This window comes from Onthophagus taurus, chromosome 2, assembly GCF_036711975.1.
Source record: "Onthophagus taurus isolate NC chromosome 2, IU_Otau_3.0, whole genome shotgun sequence".
NCBI classification, from domain to species: domain Eukaryota; kingdom Metazoa; phylum Arthropoda; class Insecta; order Coleoptera; family Scarabaeidae; genus Onthophagus; species Onthophagus taurus.
In genome coordinates, this window is record NC_091967.1 from 8,167,822 (window position 1) to 8,187,659 (window position 19,838).

General features: G+C 32.4%; 5 protein-coding genes across 5 annotated transcripts; 4 read left to right on the forward strand and 1 right to left on the reverse strand.

The window, feature by feature from the left end:
• Positions 1 to 1,560: 1,560 nt before the first annotated feature.
• LOC111427529 (pyridoxal phosphate homeostasis protein) lies at positions 1,561 to 2,717 on the forward strand. Its single transcript, XM_023062718.2, has 4 exons — positions 1,561 to 1,711; positions 1,779 to 2,136; positions 2,190 to 2,431; positions 2,489 to 2,717. The coding sequence occupies exons 1-4, from the start codon at positions 1,622 to 1,624 to the stop codon at positions 2,555 to 2,557; spliced, it is 759 nt and encodes a 252-aa protein (XP_022918486.2). The 5' UTR covers positions 1,561 to 1,621; the 3' UTR covers positions 2,558 to 2,717.
• A 1,077-nt stretch (positions 2,718 to 3,794) lies between these two features.
• Positions 3,795 to 5,570, forward strand: LOC111427530 (myosin light chain 2). The gene is made up of 3 exons (XM_023062720.2): positions 3,795 to 3,894; positions 4,023 to 4,456; positions 5,110 to 5,570. Exons 1-3 carry the CDS (start codon positions 3,892 to 3,894, stop codon positions 5,273 to 5,275), a joined length of 603 nt encoding a protein of 200 aa, XP_022918488.1. The 5' UTR covers positions 3,795 to 3,891; the 3' UTR covers positions 5,276 to 5,570.
• A 262-nt stretch (positions 5,571 to 5,832) lies between these two features.
• Positions 5,833 to 12,422, forward strand: LOC111427527 (Related to Sod). Its single transcript, XM_023062716.2, has 11 exons — positions 5,833 to 5,962; positions 6,029 to 6,929; positions 8,670 to 8,935; positions 8,988 to 9,511; positions 10,352 to 10,608; positions 10,664 to 10,835; positions 10,889 to 11,146; positions 11,198 to 11,410; positions 11,466 to 11,600; positions 11,656 to 11,930; positions 11,982 to 12,422. The coding sequence occupies exons 1-11, from the start codon at positions 5,923 to 5,925 to the stop codon at positions 12,367 to 12,369; spliced, it is 3,429 nt and encodes a 1,142-aa protein (XP_022918484.2). The 5' UTR covers positions 5,833 to 5,922; the 3' UTR covers positions 12,370 to 12,422.
• A 396-nt stretch (positions 12,423 to 12,818) lies between these two features.
• Positions 12,819 to 14,258, reverse strand: LOC111427528 (lanC-like protein 2). The gene is made up of 3 exons (XM_023062717.2): positions 14,105 to 14,258; positions 13,887 to 14,051; positions 12,819 to 13,835 (listed from the first exon to the last, which is right to left on the reverse strand). The coding sequence occupies exons 1-3, from the start codon at positions 14,189 to 14,191 to the stop codon at positions 12,891 to 12,893; spliced, it is 1,197 nt and encodes a 398-aa protein (XP_022918485.1). The 5' UTR covers positions 14,192 to 14,258; the 3' UTR covers positions 12,819 to 12,890.
• Positions 14,259 to 14,455: 197 nt separating this feature from the next.
• LOC111427093 (RNA polymerase II subunit RpII140) lies at positions 14,456 to 19,608 on the forward strand. The gene is made up of 4 exons (XM_023062066.2): positions 14,456 to 14,553; positions 14,684 to 16,642; positions 16,705 to 16,904; positions 18,186 to 19,608. Exons 1-4 carry the CDS (start codon positions 14,535 to 14,537, stop codon positions 19,533 to 19,535), a joined length of 3,528 nt encoding a protein of 1,175 aa, XP_022917834.1. The 5' UTR covers positions 14,456 to 14,534; the 3' UTR covers positions 19,536 to 19,608.
• Positions 19,609 to 19,838: the final 230 nt, after the last annotated feature.

Sequence of the window (19,838 nt, forward strand, 5' to 3'; positions counted from 1 at the left end):
GTTCTCGTCGCTAAGATTGCAGGAAGCAATTGACGCGGTCGCTTAATTTGTGTAACGGATTTAATTAATTGGCTTTCTTTCCGTCCTCGTCCATAGGTAGTGATTTTTATTTCCTATTTTGCAAATTGCCTCCCGGGACGATTTTTTTAGCGCTTAGTCGTCATAGGAACTTAGTCGTTAGCGTCTCGTTCTTTTAGAAAAAACCAAACTAATTACCCAAGAAATGGTCGGTTTACTTATTACAGTTCATTTTACTTTATAACATTTTTTTTTTCGGAATAGATAATTATAAGTTTTCGTAAATGCGCGGGTTAAAACGCGCACAAAATCATAATGACGATTTTAAGATTTTAGAAAGTACTTACTTCTTTATCCGCCTCCACCTTTTACCGTTTCTAGTAATTTCAGTATTTTACGTAATTTCTATAACATTCCAAACGCTTTTTTTTCTTGTTAAAACATTAATTAGAAAGCAATGTTATTATTAATTTTTAACAAAATGACAGATGACGGATTATAATTGATAGGTTACAACCTGCAACCAACCTAAGAAAACTAAATTTACCAAAACATTTTTTTTAACTTTTCAAATTTTTTTAATTTTTTATATTATTATTTATTTCTAAATTTAAATTGAAATTGTCCACCTTCTCCTTAATTCTAAATGTTTTAAATCATCGTCTCAATTACAGTTGGTAAGTTTAGCAGCAACATTCCAAACTGTCAATTACGGAATCGTTTGTAAATGTCATCATGAATGAGCCTCGATCGAGTTGAAATCTCGTTTTGGCGAGAAACTATTTATATTCTGGTTACAAGATGAATAGAACGCGCATTAAATCCTGTTTTATCTCCTTCTAAATAATAATAAATTAAATAAAAGTTGTTGAAATGGTTAGATGGCGCGTATTTTATTAGGTTTCGCCGAGAGGACGAGGACGAGATGTCTTTAAACGAATTAACGGTTAGGACGCAATCAATCACGCCTAAATAGACGCGGAATTAATTAATAAAAGCAATAATTCTCACCGCCGCCGCCGCCGCGCCGTTTCCTGCCGCTATTAAAGTCGGGGCCCGTTCCTGCATATTTACATCAAACACCGGCAATTAACCAGGCCGAACCGAACCTACTTCAACGTTAAAACGGCCGTTTAATATTAATAACTACGCACATTGGCGTTAAATTACACTAAATTGCCAATTACGAAACCGCAACTCAAACTATGTATAAATACAACCTTAATATACAAAAATCACTTTATATAAGTAACGACATCTATTGACATACACCACAAATTTGTAATTCATAATTTTTAATTATCTAATCATTTACTATAAAAATAAAGATTGGGATATTGAGATTAATAATATAGATTATAAATAATAGAATATTTATTTATTTAAAAAAAAGATTTAAGTGATATCAAAGAGCGCCATCTATTAATAAGCAGCTAAAGTAAATATTCTAACCTATAAGTAATCAAATAATTTTCTATAAACTTAGATATATAAATAAAAGTAAACTTTAAAGTGTCTAAAAGAACGTCTTTTTAACGAGATTAAAAAAATAATGTTTACATAAATTTCTGTTTTAACTTTTTCCACTTCACTTTTTGAGGTTATGTTAAAGGCGATGGAAGAAATAAATGTAAAATTGGGTGTTAAAACGATATTGTCACGTATAGAGGAAGCGTGTAATCGTCGAAAACCTGTAAATTCTTTCTTATTTTAACATTAACAATAATTAAAATTGATTATTATTAACTTTGATTAACTAGGAATTACAAGGAGTGAGTCCACAATTGGTTGCAGTAAGCAAAACGAAACCTGTCTCGATGATAATCGAGGCTTACGAAGCGGGACAAAGACATTTCGGTGAAAACTATGTTGGTGAATTAGTAGAAAAAGCTTCGAATGCGGAAATTTTAGAGAAATGCAAAGAAATCCGTTGGCACTTCATTGGAAACTTACAAACTAATAAAGTCAATAAAGTCTTATCGATTCCTAATTTGTACTTAATTGAAACTGTTGATGATGAGAAATTAGCTAGTAAAATAAATAGTGGTTGGAGTAAATATTGTGGGGAAAAGAACAAATTAAAGGTTATGATTCAAGTTAATACAAGTGGAGAGGATGGTGAATAATTTTCAAGTAAACCGACTTTTGAAATAAACATTTTTAATTTTAAGCTAAAAATGGAACAAATCCTGATAATGTCGTAACTTTGAGCAAATTTGTTATTGAAAAATGCGAAAATCTTTGTTTCGATGGCTTAATGACAATAGGACAATTTGGTTACGATTTATCTCAAGGTCCAAATCCGGATTTTCTTTTGTTGAGTAAATGTAAAGATGATGTTTGTACTAATTTGGGATTGGAATGGAAAAGTGTTGGGTTATCAATGGGAATGTCTGATGATTTTGAACATGCTGTAATAAGAATTCAATTTTCATTTAAATTCTGTTATCTTTATTATATTTTTTTTTAGATTGAGTTGGGAAGCACAAATGTAAGAGTAGGAAGTTCTATTTTTGGACACAGAGTTAAAAAAGTGTGAAGAATTTCCAAATCCTAGAACATATTGCGAAGTGTATAGAAGAATGCCTAATATTAAAAATTATAAGTTGTTGAAATAATAACCTTATTAAAGAATGTTTCAATCTTTAAAGTGGTATTTTCCATTTAAAAGTACGATAATAAATTAATCTCGATAACAATTTTATTTATTTATTTAATATATACAGTTGAGCAGGGAACCGGGACGAACTCAAGGCACCATGCCTCAAAAATAACAAGAAAATGCATCCAAATATATGGAATTTACTTATATAAACTAATAATTATGATGAGCTTTACACGCCACAATTATTATCAAATGCTTAAACACGCATAGAGAGTCGCAAAAGACATCAACCCCCGCGCTACGATGTAAATGTGCGCGCCATTCTCAACATGGCAGAGTTCTGCAAGACATTTGTATGAGGAGGAACAGGAAAATTAACAACCTCAAGAAATCTAGGAGAATCAATACTACCCTTAATGATTTTATTGATTTTTTTTAAATAATAAATGAATGTAAAGAAAATTTGGTTAAATAAATAATTACTTTCCCTTGAAGACGATGTTTCTGGCATTTATCCATACTTTGATTACTCACCAGACAAGATTTCAACGATTTTTATTTATGTAATTCTTGAAGAATGCAAAAATAATGTTGTTAGATGACCTTGAACTAAAAATCGCTTCACGCAAAACTTCTCCCCGGGAAAGTTCGAAATAAAAAGAACTAAATCTTCGTATAAAATAGTCTAGAAATGGACGGAGAATAAACATTTGCGCGCAACGAGCTAGCAGGAATTTAATGACCTCAAAAAACTAAAAATAAACAGAACAGACACATTCAAAGGATGGCATGGCGTTTCGTTGATCCGAATTCATCTTATTTTGTACTTTGAGTTAGTTAAAATAAGAAAAGAAAATGATCATATTACAAAAAAAAAATTACAAAAAGTGAGGAAAAATCGTTTAATTATTAAAGCAAAGATGTTTTATTAAAAGTAATTGATTTTAAAACTTATAGGAATTCAAATAATCCAATTTTATTTGGATTAGATTACGATAAAATGAATCATTAAAAAAAATTGTGGTTAAAATTGATTTTTTAAGTATAGATTTAGTAATTATGGTTCGAAGTCAGCTTCGACTATAATGTTTCATTATAAGCTAACCTGGGCCGTTCCTGTCCTATTCTTGGCACAATCTATATATGGCCCCTTCAGTAGAAGGGAGCCCCTGGACACTATACAGGCAAACTTTATTTAAACTCGCACCTCCAGCTCCTCCGCTCAGTTGCGGGCGTAGCAAAGAGGGCATTACATCGACACCGGAACCATGGTAAGTTCAAGTTTTTAAATCCCGGAAACTATAAATAACGAAAAAGTGCAGTGAAATAAAAAAAAAAGAAATAATAAAAAGTGTCCACGAAGAAAGAAACGAAATCATCACAACCAATTTTGTTTTAGGCGGATAAAGAGAAAAAGGTTAAGAAGAAGAAGAAGGAAGAAGGAGATGCTCCTGCGGCCGCACCCGCAGCCGAAACGAGGGCTTCCTCAAAAGGTTCCTCGAAAAAAGCTAAAAGATCTGGTTCGAATGTCTTCTCGATGTTCTCCCAGCATCAAGTAGCTGAATTCAAGGAAGCCTTCCAACTAATGGATGCCGACAAAGACGGTATTATTAGTAAAAGCGATCTTAGGGCAACTTTCGACCAAGTCGGCAAACTTTCCAACGAAAAAGAGCTCGACGAAATGATCAATGAGGCCCCCGGACCACTCAACTTCACACAGTGGTTATCGCTCTTCGCCCTCCGTATGCAAGATTCAGGTGGTACCGATGATGATGAAGTCGTTGTAGCCGCGTTCAAATCTTTTGATGAAAGCGGTACCATCGATAGTGATCGGTAAGTAACATAACCTAACATTTAAAATTCTTTGTGTAATACGATACTAGGTCCCAGAACAAAAAAGGAGTTTCTTATGCGCATGTATTTGTAGAAGTTTAAAAATAGCTTTTTGGAGCTTTGCCAATAAGCTCGGAACCTCTTGTTACCTAATAAAGACGTTCCGATTCGCAATTAGACCGCGTCTGGGATTTTTCTTTCATCGATGTTTTTACGTTTTGGAGGTGGTTGCTAAAAATAAACATAAAAGAAATTTACGTAACCACTACTTTATACTTAAACGTTAAAGCAAAACAGAAATAAACCAAATTATTTAAGATATTGGTATTAATATAACCTCACTTTTCTTAAATAAGATTGCTTTTTAAATAGATGGCGCAACTTAATTTTTATTTTCGAATATATTTTTGAAATTTATAACGAAATTTTAGAATTTTATTATTATGAATAATCACTTAGAAAATTATAATTATTTTATTTAAAAATTAATTAAATTGAATCGTAATTAATATTTGGCTACGTTCATTATTTTTTTTGTTAATTTGATAATGACAGTTTTAAATTCCAACCTATTTGATGTATTTGACAATGACAGTTCTAAATTCAAACCTATTTTAAACATTTTTTTAAAATATTTATGTATTCTTTTTTAGGTTCAGACATGCCCTTATGACCTGGGGTGATAAGTTCACAGCGAAAGAAGTGGACGATGCCTTCGATGTAATGGAAATCGATGATAATGGTAGGATTGATACCGCGGCCCTAATTACACTCCTCACCGGTAGCCAAGAGGAAGAAGGTGAAGGTGAAGCTGCATAAGCAACCTTCCCCAATGACTTCTTTCGTTAACCCCGCGATATTCTGCGCGCCGGCCGCGCCAATTCATCTCCAAGAACATCAAATAAAATTTTTTTTATTTAAAATAGTACCGGTCTCGAGACTTAACATCAGCATGCGCAACTAATTTCTTTTTCTCCATCTTATTTTTGGCGCCATAACGTGCATTATAAATAATCGTGTCATCAAAATAGGTCTATTCGAGGGTTATTAATTATTATTATGAACTGTATAAAATAAAGCGTAAATAAATTTTATTATATTTTGTGTTTCATTATTTATAGATTTTTATTTAATTTCATTTTATTTCTATCACTTTTCATTGTTAAAAAGAATAATAATCTTCTTCCTGGGTATAATCTTTCTTTTTGTTGGAAATCCCAGGTAGAATTCTTCACGGGATCATTCAAAAATTATATGAATTCAACAATAACGACTTGGTACAATATCACAAGAGGTATGAGTCACGCTACGTTAGCCTCAACTTAGCGCAGGTTTACTTTCTATTACAGTTTTTACCTCCGCAAAGAACACACGAAGAAATCGAGATAGGTTATGTTTAAAAATGAAGAAAAAAATTTAAAAATCTCTTAACATTATCAATAAAGACAAGATTTTTAGTTTAAAAAATGTTTCTAAAGTGGTTTATGATAAGTTTTGTGTTATTAGGTGAGATAAACAATATTTTAAATTTGTTCCAATAACCTTGTTTTTTTTAAAACTTTCCATTTTCAGGATCTTTAACCGTAACAAATTGTATCGAATTAAAATCGTACATTTCATCACAAGGTCTCCACGGAACAATCTCATTTATTTACCACCAAAATAAAACTGTAATTTTAAAAACCGATTTAGAATTAACTCTTCAATATGCATCACAAACTCTTTCTTGGTACCTTATGGAATTCCCTGTTGATTATTCAACCATTGAAAATCGATGTTCATCAGAAAAGTTGGGAAAGAAATTGATTAATTTCGATGAAATATTTGGATATTTAATTTTACCAGATAATAATACCATTGAAATAGCAACGAATAAACTTGATTTAACCGGAATTAAGGGGCTTTATGGAAAATCTTTGTTGTTAAAAAACTTGGAAACTAATTCTTATGCATGTTCTTCAATAACACTCGTTGATAAAGTTTTAGAGAAAACCGCAGTTGCGCGATTTTATACTCCCATAGCTGGGATGGTTTCTTTCCGTTGGTTCTCAACCAAAAATAATAACAAAGAAATGTTAATTTCAACCGATTTATACCGAGTTGGAGACGTCGAAAAAATTGGAAAAATCGATGTTACAGAACACAATTGGAAAATTTTTGTTACCGACATCTTAGAAGGACATAAAGGAAGATCCGAAGAAAATTGCAACATGTTACAATTAATTTTCGACCCAGATAATTCAGGAAATAATCAAACAATGGGTGATATCGATTTACGAGTAGGAAAAGTTAAAGTATCGGGCGATAAAAAGAAACGATATAAAACATTATTTAGGGACGAAACTTTAACGTTATTACCAAACGATTTAACGGGAGTGCGAAGAAGATTATACTTGGTGATATTTAGAAATAAACATCCCGATAGTTTTTTAGCATGTGCTAAAATCCAATATGAACATCCAATTAATGCAAAGTAAGTTAGTTATTTAATTATGCAAAAAAATTTCGCTATCATGTATCAAACAACATTTTTTCGAAAACTGCGTGTTCTAAAGTTTATACATTAATAAAACGACCAAATTCAATAATGACATTTAGAATTCAATTAATGTTACATACGTCAATCAACTAAACGTCACATCGACTTAACCTCACATATTGAACAAATGTGCTATTATAAATTTGCATTTAAACATGAAATGAAACGATAAAACAATTAAATGTTGATCATTTTGTGTTTATAATTTGTTCATAACAATAAATCAACAATTAATAGGATCAAATTTTTTGATTGTAGTAGCTGGACGTAAGTCTTTTCCGTCCAGGACGTAAGTTATTTATGAAACAGTGTGTGAAGTTAGCAACTTAGCAAAAATTAGTTTCATACAATATTTTATCTACGAACTAAAAATTATTAATTAATTAATAAATGTATAATTTTTTAAACTATCAAAAAATCATTTGATAGTTGATTGTTTCATTTGATCTTTGATAGGAGAACTTGGGACTAATTGTATGTCGAAATCCCACCGTAAGATGGCATTAGCGTCTATACTGAAATAATTTAATTAAACTAACAATTTTATTATTAATAGTGGGAATGATAAGAGACAGCAATAACAATTATTACCAGTATCATTCTTTTAATTTAAAAAGTATAGATTCCAATTCATGTTATATTTTTAAATTTGCCGCTAAGAATTAAAGGTTAAAGTTTGTCCAGAATGACAGATGAAAACGTCATTTTAAAGTAATTTTTCGGTAAGAGTATAATAAAGTAATAATGGTATGCGTTTTTATCCCTTTTTTTAACAAAAATAAAATAAATTTTGACAATGTAGGGAATATGTAGCAGTTGGTAACACTTGAAAATAGAAATTTGAATTGACAGTTAGAAATTGTCAAAACCCAAAAGTATTAACCTGAAAAAAATGTTCCCGAAATAAGAGTAATTGCTCAGAGTTCCATTAAAAGACTACTTCCAGAGAAAACAACAGTACGCTAAATTCCTAAATTTCAATTCAAATTCTTACATTGGGAACTAGAAAAATTAATGACCCAATGTCATCAACTTGAACTGGTTCCATAAAATGTTACTAAAATCTCATTAGAGCATCAGATGAGTACTGTAATAGCCTAATAGCTTTCATTACCGTCGCGAATTACGAAATGTTGTATATTTTTATTGAACTGAAACTAGAACTAACACTAGAACTAGAAAGTTTCGGGTTTAGCCGTCTTGAGAGACTTGCGGCTAAATCAGAATGTTTCTAGTTCTCGGTCTAGTGTTAGTTTTACACTAGCATTTATCATTAGAACTAACACAAGGCCTAAAACTAGAATCATTTATCCATCAGTCTAGTGTTAGTACTAGTTTTGCACAAGCACTATCATTGGAATTAACACAAGACCTAAAACTAGAATCATTCGAGTTTAACCGTCTTGAGAGACGTACGGCTAAATCCGAATGTTTCTAGTTCTCGGTCTAGTGTTAATTCTAGTTTTACACTAGCACGGCAACATCTCGAATTTCCCTAGTGTAATTTTTACTTAAAACTGACCAATAGCAACCCTTCTTTTTAGCGCTTTAATTTGAAAACACTTTTCCGAATTAAAAAATAGAGTATACGCAAGAGTCAACTTTTAATAACAGTTTTCGAAAAAATTAAATTTTTTGTCAGTTTAAATTTAATACAAACTTTTTTTATTTAAGAGTTATTCTGCAATCCGGAGGAATTAAAGGAGAAATTAAACTATCACAACACAATTTATTTGAACCAACATTTATCGATTTTAACATAACAACAGCTCGTGATGATATCGAAACAAAGTTGGTTTATTCTTCGTCAATCGGAGCCTATAAAATTCACGAATTACCTTTGAGCCCATCAAAAACATTCGATCCTTATAATAGGTTATGTTTAACAAGTAAATTTATATTTAACCCCTTAAAAAATGATATCAACGTTATCCCAAACGGTATTTTATAAGCTCAAAAATGTTTTTTTATTATACTTAAATATTTGTTTAGGTTATGGAACGCAAGATCAATATCCAATTGGAGACCTTTCTGGAAAACTTTTAGGTCGTAACTCAGAAAAATCATTAATTGAAAACAGCCAAGAATTACTCGGAAAATATTGGGATACTTATTTACCGTTACAAGGTCAATTTTCTGTTGTAAATCGAGCTTTCGTTCTTTATAAATTAGAAGAACTTGATAAAAATGATATGTACATTAATAATCCGATGCAAGTTTGGATTTGCGGGACTATCACTTTATACGATCAAGATTTTAAACATTTACAACCAATGTTTACGGCTCAAGTATTATTTCGATATCCAATAGTAGGAAGGATCGTTTTTCGACAACCTTCCGATGAACCATGGAGAGATACTTCAATTTTTTTTGATTATTTAGTTCACGCCGATGGTTCTAACCTAAATAATTCAGCCGAGCATCGTTGGGCAATTCACGATTTACCACCGGGAAAAGATTTTTACGATTGGCAAAATCGTTGTATGAGTGTTGGAGATATTTATAATCCATTTAAAGTAAAAAAAAATACTCCCTCCGCCCAGAAATAAGTGTCCGATATCGATTTTTTTTTTTCAAGAATTAAGAAAAGGCGGTCTTGCTTTTAAACGTCAGTAAAAAGTTTTGTAATTTTTCCTACAGTATAAGTTTTTAATCCAAAAACGACTTTTCAAGACCTGAAATAAAAATTGTTTTCTCGACGGATGTGCAAGGGAGGACTTTTCTAGCCACATTCCAATCCATATTTGAGGGGCGCTTTTCCATGCAGGGATAGCCCGCTGTGACATTATCAGCTCCCATCATCAAGCTTCCTGGTAAGTGAGTTTGCATGAGAAGCTCTAATGAAGCTCTGCTGGTGACAATGAAGCTTCAAATAGAACTGGGTTCAAAATCAAAATGTTATGTCAGCCACCCAATCCCGATACAAACGTCTTAGATTAGGCTCTTTTAATGCAATTCAGTCATCGCAGCAACAATCGGCTTGCTAAACTGTAGACGAAATAATTCTTGTTGTTGAAAAAGCCTTTTCCGAATTGAGTGTTCTTTCGCACCAACAGTGTATGGTAGAAATCATGAAAGTAGATGGAGACAATAATTACAAAGTGTGGCATATAAATAAAGATCATTTACAGAGAGGTTTCCAGTTTTTATAAATTTTTATTTTGGGCTTTATCAACATACAAAAGATATCATCAATTCAAATACTTAAATGACCGTCAAATGTTTCTTAGAAACAATATTTGTATTGATAGCTAAGTTTCAATAAATTAATTTTTAAGGAAATCGGACACTTATTTCTGAACGGAGGGAATAATTAAAAAATTTGACATTTGAGGTGATATAATATATTTTTTTAGATTGATTTAGATAAATCAGCACCATCAGAAGGATGTTACTTAGATAGTATGGGTTATTGTCGAGTTGGTGATTTATCAACTAGATTGGGACCTTTAGAAATTGCGGGGAAAAAAATTGATAGCGATCGAATAACTAGAAAGTATCTAATCGACTCTTATTTACCATTAACGGGTCCTCACACAATTTTAGGAAAATCGTTTGTAATTTATGATGATCACGGGCCAAAAGCGCGCGGGGAAAGAATGGCTTGTTCAATGTAAAAAATTTAAATAAAATTACCTTAATTTGAATCAATTAATTGATTCTTTTAGAATTGGTGGAATTTATCGTCGAAAAGCTGTAGCTCGAGATTGGTTTCCAAACGGGGATCCATTAACTGTAAAAGGAAAAATAGAATTTTATCAACAAACCGAATATGATATCACAAATATTGAGGTTGATTTAGATGGTTTAGATGATAATTCCGGGTATCATATTCACATGGTAAAATTTTACATTTTAAATGTAATTAATTTATATAAAAACAAATTTTTTAGACCCCTATAGAAGAAAATTTGGAATTTCCATGCGAAGCCACTACTTTATACGGCCATTGGAATCCATTAATGGTTTCACCATTATCTTCACCACGAACATATCACGGAACATCAGATCAATATGAAATGGGTGATTTAAGTGGAAAATTTGGTGGCTTAGATAATCATACTTTATTTAAGGGGGCTTATAACGATACTATGTTACCGTTATTTGGTCCTTCTAGTATTTTAGGACGATCTATCGTTATTCATAAACGAGTTAGTGCCGAAATTATTAAAAAAAAACGTTTTAAATATTAAATTTTTTAGTTTGACAGTCGTCGTTGGGCTTGCACAACTATAGAACGTGGATATAGTCCATCGGAAGCACGAGAATTACGTGCCATCGCATCGTTTCATCACCCCGATGGGTTCGCTTATGGTTACTTAAGAATGACTCAATTAATTTATAATGATGGAAGTGCAAGTGATACGGTCATCGAGGTAAAATTGCGACATCCTGGAAAATTCGATAGAAATATTGTAAGAAAAAATTAACATAAAAAAATAATTATCACAACATTTAATTAATTTCCAGACGAGAAATCATAATTTTGCGATTTATGTTAACCCAGTTGGTGTTGACGCTTCTGTTAAAACCCAAAATACAAGATGTGTTGCTGCTGGTTATGTTTGGAATCCTTATTATACACAATTAGCTGATCCCTTAAATGTAAACATAACATATTTTATACATTTTTTTTTTTATTTTAAAAATTCGTTTTTAGTCTGAACTTTATAATCAAGAATGTGGTCCTGAAAATCCATTAAGATGTTACGTAGGCGATTTATCAGCACGATTAGGTACGATTGATATAGGTTTAGAACGGAAAGTTTTGGTCGATCCAAATTTTCCATTGGAAGGTGTTGAGAATGCAATGGGAAGATCAATCGTAATTTTAAGCCCTAATAAAGATTCCAGAAGATACGCATGCGCTAATATTGAACCAGATTATGATATAATTAAATATGCAAACATCGAAAAACCGCCACGATTTGTTCTGTAAATAAAAAAAAATCTCATTTTCAATTTATTTATAAATTATGTTTTTAGAGCACAATTTATTGATGATGTCAGAGAAGTTATGGGAATTCCCGAATGGATGTTAACCGTTGATTCACGAAAAGTACGAACGTTACATAACAACGCTTGCGTACAATTTTTGATGCATTTCAAAGGACCAATTGCGGGACAATTGGAACAAGATTTTAGTAGATTACTTTCGATAGGAAGACTCGATTCACCGACTTTATACATTCCAGGGTTTATTAATACAAAGAGAAAAGTAAAGCTTTCCTATAAACAATGCGGAATGAGAGATCCTAATGAGAAAAAAGCAAAAAAGAATTTTTTTAGTATAAGCCAAGGATATAATATGAGAATTAATAACATTTTGAATATTTTTATAACAATTACAGTTACCAAATTTGTGATTTTATAAAGTTATACTTATATAATTTATTTTTAAAAATAAAAATTCAACGAAATTAAAAACGCCATCTTATAACCAACAAAAAAACTAACCATGTTAAGTCATTCCTGTCAAATCAACCATTTTAGGTTATGTTTATAATCTCTAAAATTACAACAATGTTATTATGATACAATTTAAAAAGTGAATCAAGGAAATTTAGCATGTATTGGTTTTTGCATATCCAGAAATAAATACTCAGAACCACATATAACCTACAAAAAAACTAACCATCTTAAGTCATTCCTGTCAAATCAACCATTTTAGGTTATGTTTATAATCACTAAAATTACATCAATTTTATTATGATACAATTTAAAGAGTGAATCGAGGATATTTAGCATGTATTGGTTTCTGTATATCCAGAAATAAATACATACAATCACATATAAACACCAAAAGATAACCATATTAAGTCATTCCTGTCAAATCAACCATTTTAGGTTATGTTTATAATCTCTAAAATTACAGTAATTTTATTATGATACAATTTAAAGAGTGAATCCAGGAAATTTAGCATGCATCGGTTTCTGTATATCAACAAGTAGATACATAGGACCAGCGATTCCTTCAAATAAAGACAAAGGTCTGTCGGGTTCGTGTTCTTCATGTTCCTTCGTATAATCAATACACCATTCGGCAAATTTAATGGCGCGATATAAATGTTTCAAATCTTTCGTCGTCTGATACATTTCTAAAAAGCAATAAGCATTCCCAGAAACACCATGACACAAACTATAACCTTTCGTAATTAATCCCCTGTTCCATACAACTTCAGCTGATTTTAAAGCCATCTGTAAATACTTTTGGTCGCCAAAAACTTTATAAGCTTCACTATACATAAAAACGAAACCAGGGGCTCCATGACACCATTGAATATATTTATCACTTTGTGATCCTAACGATGATGGAAAATTACCTGATGCAAACTTTTTACTTGTTAAATAATCAATTGTTGGTTTAATTAAATCGTTTAATTCAGATTCTCGGACGTAATTTCTTGCTTGTAATAATAAATACATTATTCCTGACATTCCATGAGCCGCGCCAAGATAATAGGAATCATGCCATTTATATAAAAGCGGTTGGTTACACATATTATTTCGAGATTCTACTTGACCGGCATTAAAAATTGCTTCAACTACTTTTCTTATTAAATAATCATCTATTGGTGGTGGGGAAATATGTTTGTTTATGTAAAGGATTGCATATAAATATCCAGCTCGTCCATACATGTACTCATTTGGTAAATCGGCTTTATAATTTATTACAGCCTTTTGTAATTCTGCTAATTCCTCAATCAAACTTCTTGAAAAAACTACATCACCAAGTTTATATGAAACAACAGCACCTAAAGCTAATGGACCAGCATCTCCACATAAAAACGTTAATCGTTTTTTCTTTAAATTATTCAGCATCAATAACCGTTTGACTTCCTTAAATTATTAAATATTTTAAAGTCACTTCACAAACACAATTTGACTTACCAATAAGTTGGCTTTATCATCGGGATCTTTTAAAAATCTTAACATAGCTATTCCTGAGGTGCCTGTATACACGGTATAATCGTGTGACTGACATTGCGAGAGTTGTCTCATACAGGTTTCCCATTTTTCATCTAAACCCGTTACAACTTTATTCAATTTATCAATCTAATTGAAAAAAAAAGGAGTTTTAAATGGTTTCTGTTAGAGATGAATTTTACCGTTTTATTTGAAATGACATTTTTAGCTGAGTCTTCTGAATACTCGGGAAAAGGGTTTTCGAAATGTCTCTCAATTATTTTAGCCATTTTTACAAATAATAAATAATTTTTTGGATTTTATAAAAATGTCAAAAAGTTTGTTTACAAGAAATTATTGACGTAGACAACTTCACATCTGTTGATTTTTAAATAATTTTGTGAACGAATTAAGCCTAATTTTCGTTATTGTAAATCGATATTAATTAGTATTATTTATATTTAAATTTAAAAAATAAATAATTGTTTTAATTTTAATTAATTTGGTTTTTATAATTTGATTATAAACCAACTTCACGTATGTGACCGCGTCTGTCAAATCTGCTGTGTTTGACTCCTTTAGTTCTGCTTTATGCTAAGCGGTTTTTCGAGTTTATATTGAAGAAAAATCGAGATGTATGAACAAGATGAAGGTAAATAAATCAAGGGTTTATTAATTAACTAAAAAAAAGTCTAAAAGAAATCAATAAAATCATATTAAAACCAAAAATTAGATTTAATCCCTCAACATAACCTCAAATTATTTATTCTTTAAATTTATAGATCAATTTGAAGAAGAAGATGCGGAAGAAATCAGTTCCGATTTGTGGCAAGAAGCTTGTTGGATCGTTATTAACGCATATTTTGATGAAAAAGGTCTTGTTCGCCAACAATTGGATAGTTTCGACGAATTTATACAAATGTCTGTGCAAAGAATCGTCGAAGATTCCCCCGCAATTGATTTACAAGCGGAAGCTCAACACACAAGGGGCGAAATTGAAACACCCCCTCGATATTTATTAAAATTCGAACAGATTTATCTTTCTAAACCGACACATTGGGAAAAAGATGGAGCCCCATCTCCAATGATGCCTAATGAAGCTAGGTTAAGAAACCTTACATATTCAGCTCCTTTATATGTTGATATCACAAAAACTGCAATAAAAGAAGGTGAAGATCCAGTTGAAACGCAACATCAAAAAACGTTTATCGGGAAAATTCCGATTATGCTTAGATCAACTTATTGTTTACTTAACGGATTAACCGATCGTGATTTAACAGAGTTGAATGAATGTCCTTTAGATCCGGGGGGTTATTTTATTATTAACGGTTCAGAAAAAGTATTGATTGCTCAAGAAAAAATGGCAACAAATACCGTTTATGTTTTTTCAATGAAAGATGGAAAATATGCATATAAATCAGAAATACGTTCGTGTTTAGAGCATAGTTCACGTCCAACCTCAACATTGTGGGTTAATATGATGGCTAGAGGCGGTCAAGCGATTAAAAAAGCAGCCATTGGTCAACGAATCATAGCTATTTTACCATATATAAAACAAGAAGTTCCAATTATGATTGTTTTTCGAGCTTTGGGTTTTGTTGCCGATCGCGATATTTTAGAACACATCATTTACGATTTTGACGATCCCGAAATGATGGAAATGGTCAAACCATCTTTAGATGAAGCTTTTGTCATTCAAGAACAAAATGTAGCGTTAAATTTTATTGGAGCTCGTGGTGCTCGACCGGGTGTTACCCGCGAAAAACGTATTAAATACGCTCGAGAAATTTTACAAAAAGAAATGCTACCTCACGTTGGTGTTTCTGATTTCTGCGAAACAAAAAAAGCTTATTTCTTAGGTTATATGGTACATAGATTGTTATTAGCTGCTTTAGGACGAAGAGAATTAGATGATCGAGATCATTATGGAAATAAACGATTAGATTTAGCTGGGCCGTTATTGGCGTTTTTATTTAGAGGGTTATTTAAAAATTTAATGAAAGAGGTTCGAATGTACGCCCAGAAATTTATTGATCGCGGAAAAGATTTCAGTTTAGATTTAGCGATTAAAACAAAATTGATTACTGATGGTTTACGTTATTCTTTGGCTACGGGAAATTGGGGCGATCAAAAGAAAGCTCATCAAGCGCGAGCTGGTGTTTCGCAAGTATTGAATCGTTTAACGTTTGCTTCGACTTTATCTCATTTAAGACGTGTTAATTCCCCAATTGGTCGAGATGGTAAATTAGCTAAACCTCGACAATTACATAATACTTTATGGGGTATGGTTTGCCCTGCTGAGACACCGGAGGGTGCCGCTGTTGGTTTGGTTAAAAATCTTGCTTTGATGGCTTATATTTCGGTTGGTTCGCAACCTTCACCGATTTTGGAATTTTTGGAAGAATGGAGTATGGAAAATTTGGAAGAAATTGCCCCCTCAGCTATAGCAGATGCAACAAAAATCTTTGTTAATGGTTGCTGGGTTGGGATTCATCGAGATCCCGAACAACTTATGGCTACGTTACGAAAATTAAGAAGACAAATGGATATTATCGTATCAGAGGTATCAATGATTCGTGATATTCGAGATCGCGAGATTCGAATTTATACAGATGCAGGCAGAATTTGTAGACCACTTTTAATCGTCGAAAATGGACAATTACTTTTAAAGAAAAGTCATGTTGATATGTTAAAAGAAAGGGATTATACACATTATGGGTGGCAAGTTTTAGTTGCCTCAGGTTATTATTAAAATTAATTAATTAACTTAATAAGATGTATTAATTTTTTTTTTTATTATAAGGTGTGGTTGAATATATCGATACGTTAGAAGAAGAAACAGTCATGATTGCGATGACACCCGATGATTTGCGACAAGATAAAGAATATGCTTATTGTACCACTTATACACATTGCGAAATTCATCCTGCAATGATTTTGGGAGTTTGTGCTTCGATTATTCCATTTCCCGATCATAATCAAAGTCCTAGGAATACTTATCAGGTATATAACCTCAATTTTGACCATAGAAAACAGCTTCTTAGACATGCAACTCTCTAAAAAAAATTTCGTACTAAAAATTGTACGCATGTGGCGCCATCTGTTGGGGATATTTTAAAATTATTCAGCTAAGAACCGAACCACTAGAATATAGGTTGGATTGGGTATATACAGGTGAGTTATTAGTATCCCGGCGGTCGATAGTTATTAAACCGTTTGAAACTTATGAAAAAGTCATTTGAAAAACATCAAAAGTAACTAAGCTTTATGAACACCCCTATAGCGTATCTAATATCTTATGGATACTATCATATACTATCAGAAAGTGGTGAGTCAAACAACTTTTGTAGAAACATTTTTTTCTTTCTCAAACGGTTTAGCAACTATCGTCGGCCGGGATACTAATAACTCACGCTGTATATAAAAGCTTTAACTAACGAAATTCCGCCTGGTTGGGATTTCATCATATGCACAGGTTGGCCAGAGACAGCAGAACGTATTTTGAAGGGAAAAGCAGTGGGAATTAGAGACTGAAACAAAGTAATTTATCTCAAACATACATATGCTTTTACTAACTTTCATACGTTGAAATCCTTCGTGTGGCCAACCTTGTACAATACGCTTTACGGACCTTAGTCAGATACAATTACACCTGTCAAATAATGCCGCCACAATTGAATTTCACTGCATCATATGACATGTGAGATTAAGGTTTGTATACAGTGTTTCAACTCTCACTAAACATGACCTTGAAGTTGCGCGCGCAATTCGCCGCCATTTACGTCACGAAACACTCCCGCTCTTGCCCCTCACGCACAAATTAAAATCAAAGTATTGCAGTATAGGAACCGATACAACCTCATATACAGGTGTCCCGTATGTTCCGGATCACAACATTATACTGTTGAAGGATACATTATTCTGAAGCGATTTTTCTAATAACAATTTTTCGAAATGTTTTCTGATTTACGATCTCCTCTTTTTTGATTGGACGACTTTATAAATATTTTTATTAAAAAAATCGCTTCAGAATAATGTATCCTACAACCATATAATGCTCTGATCCGGAAGATACGGGACACCTGTATACATATACAAATTTCCTTATAGTGATGTTTAAGGTATGCTTGAAAATAAAGTCTTAACTAGTAGTAATTACGTACAAAGTTTGAAATTCTACGGTTTACTTACAGCCGAAACACAAAACAAAATGTTTTGGCTCAAACTTTTGGCTCAACTTTGACAGCTTCAAATTATTAATAATTTTTTTTTGTATATTTTAAGAGTGCTATGGGTAAACAAGCTATGGGAGTCTACATAACAAATTTCCATGTCCGGATGGATACCTTAGCCCACGTTTTATATTACCCCCATAAACCACTTGTTACAACACGTTCGATGGAATATTTACGATTCAGAGAATTACCCGCTGGGATTAATAGCATCGTAGCAATTTTATGCTACACCGGGTATAATCAAGAAGATTCCGTTATTTTAAATGCATCAGCTGTTGAAAGAGGTTTTTTCCGTTCTGTTTTTTATCGTTCGTATAAAGACGCTGAATCAAAACGAATGGGTGATCAAGAAGAACAATTTGAGAAACCCACCAGGCAAACATGCCAAGGAATGCGAAACGCCCTCTATGATAAATTAGATGATGATGGGATTATCGCACCTGGAGTAAGGGTTTCCGGGGATGATGTGGTTATTGGAAAAACAGTTACTTTACCGGAACATGATGATGAGTTGGATGGGACAACTAAACGATTTACAAAAAGAGATGCTTCAACGTTTTTAAGAAATAGTGAAACTGGCGTTGTTGATCAAGTTATGATTACATTAAATTCAGAGGGTTATAAATTTTGTAAAATTCGTGTTCGATCAGTTCGAATTCCCCAAATTGGTGATAAATTTGCTTCTCGTCACGGACAAAAAGGAACCTGTGGGATACAATATCGACAAGAAGATATGCCGTTTACTTGCGAAGGTTTAACACCTGATATTATAATTAACCCCCACGCTATTCCATCGCGTATGACAATTGGCCATTTAATTGAATGCTTACAAGGAAAAGTTTCTGCTAATAAAGGTGAAATTGGCGATGCAACTCCATTTAACGATGCTGTAAACGTACAAAAAATTTCAACTTTGCTACAAGAATATGGTTATCATTTAAGAGGAAATGAAGTTATGTATAACGGACATACAGGAAGAAAAATTAACGCGCAAGTTTTTTTGGGACCAACTTATTATCAACGTTTAAAACACATGGTTGACGATAAAATTCATTCGCGAGCGAGAGGTCCGGTACAAATTTTAGTTAGACAACCTATGGAAGGTCGTGCTAGAGATGGAGGATTACGTTTCGGCGAGATGGAACGAGATTGTCAAATTTCGCACGGAGCCGCTCAATTTTTAAGGGAACGCTTATTTGAAGTTTCCGATCCGTATCGAATTCATATTTGTAATTTTTGCGGGTTAATCGCAATCGCTAATTTACGAAATAATACTTTTGAATGTAAAGGGTGTAAAAATAAGACTCAAATTAGTCAAATTCGATTACCCTACGCCGCCAAGTTATTGTTCCAAGAATTGATGTCCATGAATATTGCACCGAGGTTAATGGTTATTTAAAAAATGAATTGTATTTTTAAAGTAGAGTAAGTTTAATTTGTAAAATTTATAATGATTAAAGTTTTAAAAACGATACTTTACTTTTTAATTTAACACGTTAATTCAATAAAAAAGAAACCATTGGTTCTTCTGCTTGACGGCAATGAAGATTACTTGGCAGGCATGGAAACATGCAAGAGGGCATGCCTAGATGCAGATGTAAGGACCAGGTGGAAGAAAGTCTAAAAATGCTGGGAGTTAGAAACTGGAAAGCTAAGGCACGAGATAGAAGAAAGTGGAAGCTGATTCTAGAATAGGCCAAGA

Coding starts and splice junctions, on each gene's coding strand:
- LOC111427529 (XM_023062718.2), top strand. CDS start 1,622: ATGTTAAAGGCGATGGAAGAAATAAATGTAAAATTGGGTGTTAAAACG. Junction 1,712..1,778: donor CGTGTAATCGTCGAAAACCT/GTAAATTCTTTC, acceptor TTGATTAACTAG/GAATTACAAGGAGTGAGTCC. Junction 2,432..2,488: donor CTGATGATTTTGAACATGCT/GTAATAAGAATT, acceptor ATTTTTTTTTAG/ATTGAGTTGGGAAGCACAAA.
- LOC111427530 (XM_023062720.2), top strand. Junction 4,457..5,109: donor GGTACCATCGATAGTGATCG/GTAAGTAACATA, acceptor ATTCTTTTTTAG/GTTCAGACATGCCCTTATGA.
- LOC111427527 (XM_023062716.2), top strand. CDS start 5,923: ATGTTTCTAAAGTGGTTTATGATAAGTTTTGTGTTATTAG. Junction 6,930..8,669: donor GAACATCCAATTAATGCAAA/GTAAGTTAGTTA, acceptor TTTTTATTTAAG/AGTTATTCTGCAATCCGGAG. Junction 11,601..11,655: donor AATTAGCTGATCCCTTAAAT/GTAAACATAACA, acceptor ATTCGTTTTTAG/TCTGAACTTTATAATCAAGA.
- LOC111427528 (XM_023062717.2), bottom strand. CDS start 14,191: ATGGCTAAAATAATTGAGAGACATTTCGAAAACCCTTTTCCCGAGTAT. Junction 14,052..14,104: donor ATGTCATTTCAAATAAAACG/GTAAAATTCATC, acceptor TTTTTCAATTAG/ATTGATAAATTGAATAAAGT. Junction 13,836..13,886: donor ATGATAAAGCCAACTTATTG/GTAAGTCAAATT, acceptor TAATAATTTAAG/GAAGTCAAACGGTTATTGAT.
- LOC111427093 (XM_023062066.2), top strand. Junction 16,643..16,704: donor GCAAGTTTTAGTTGCCTCAG/GTTATTATTAAA, acceptor TTTTATTATAAG/GTGTGGTTGAATATATCGAT. Junction 16,905..18,185: donor GTCCTAGGAATACTTATCAG/GTATATAACCTC, acceptor GTATATTTTAAG/AGTGCTATGGGTAAACAAGC.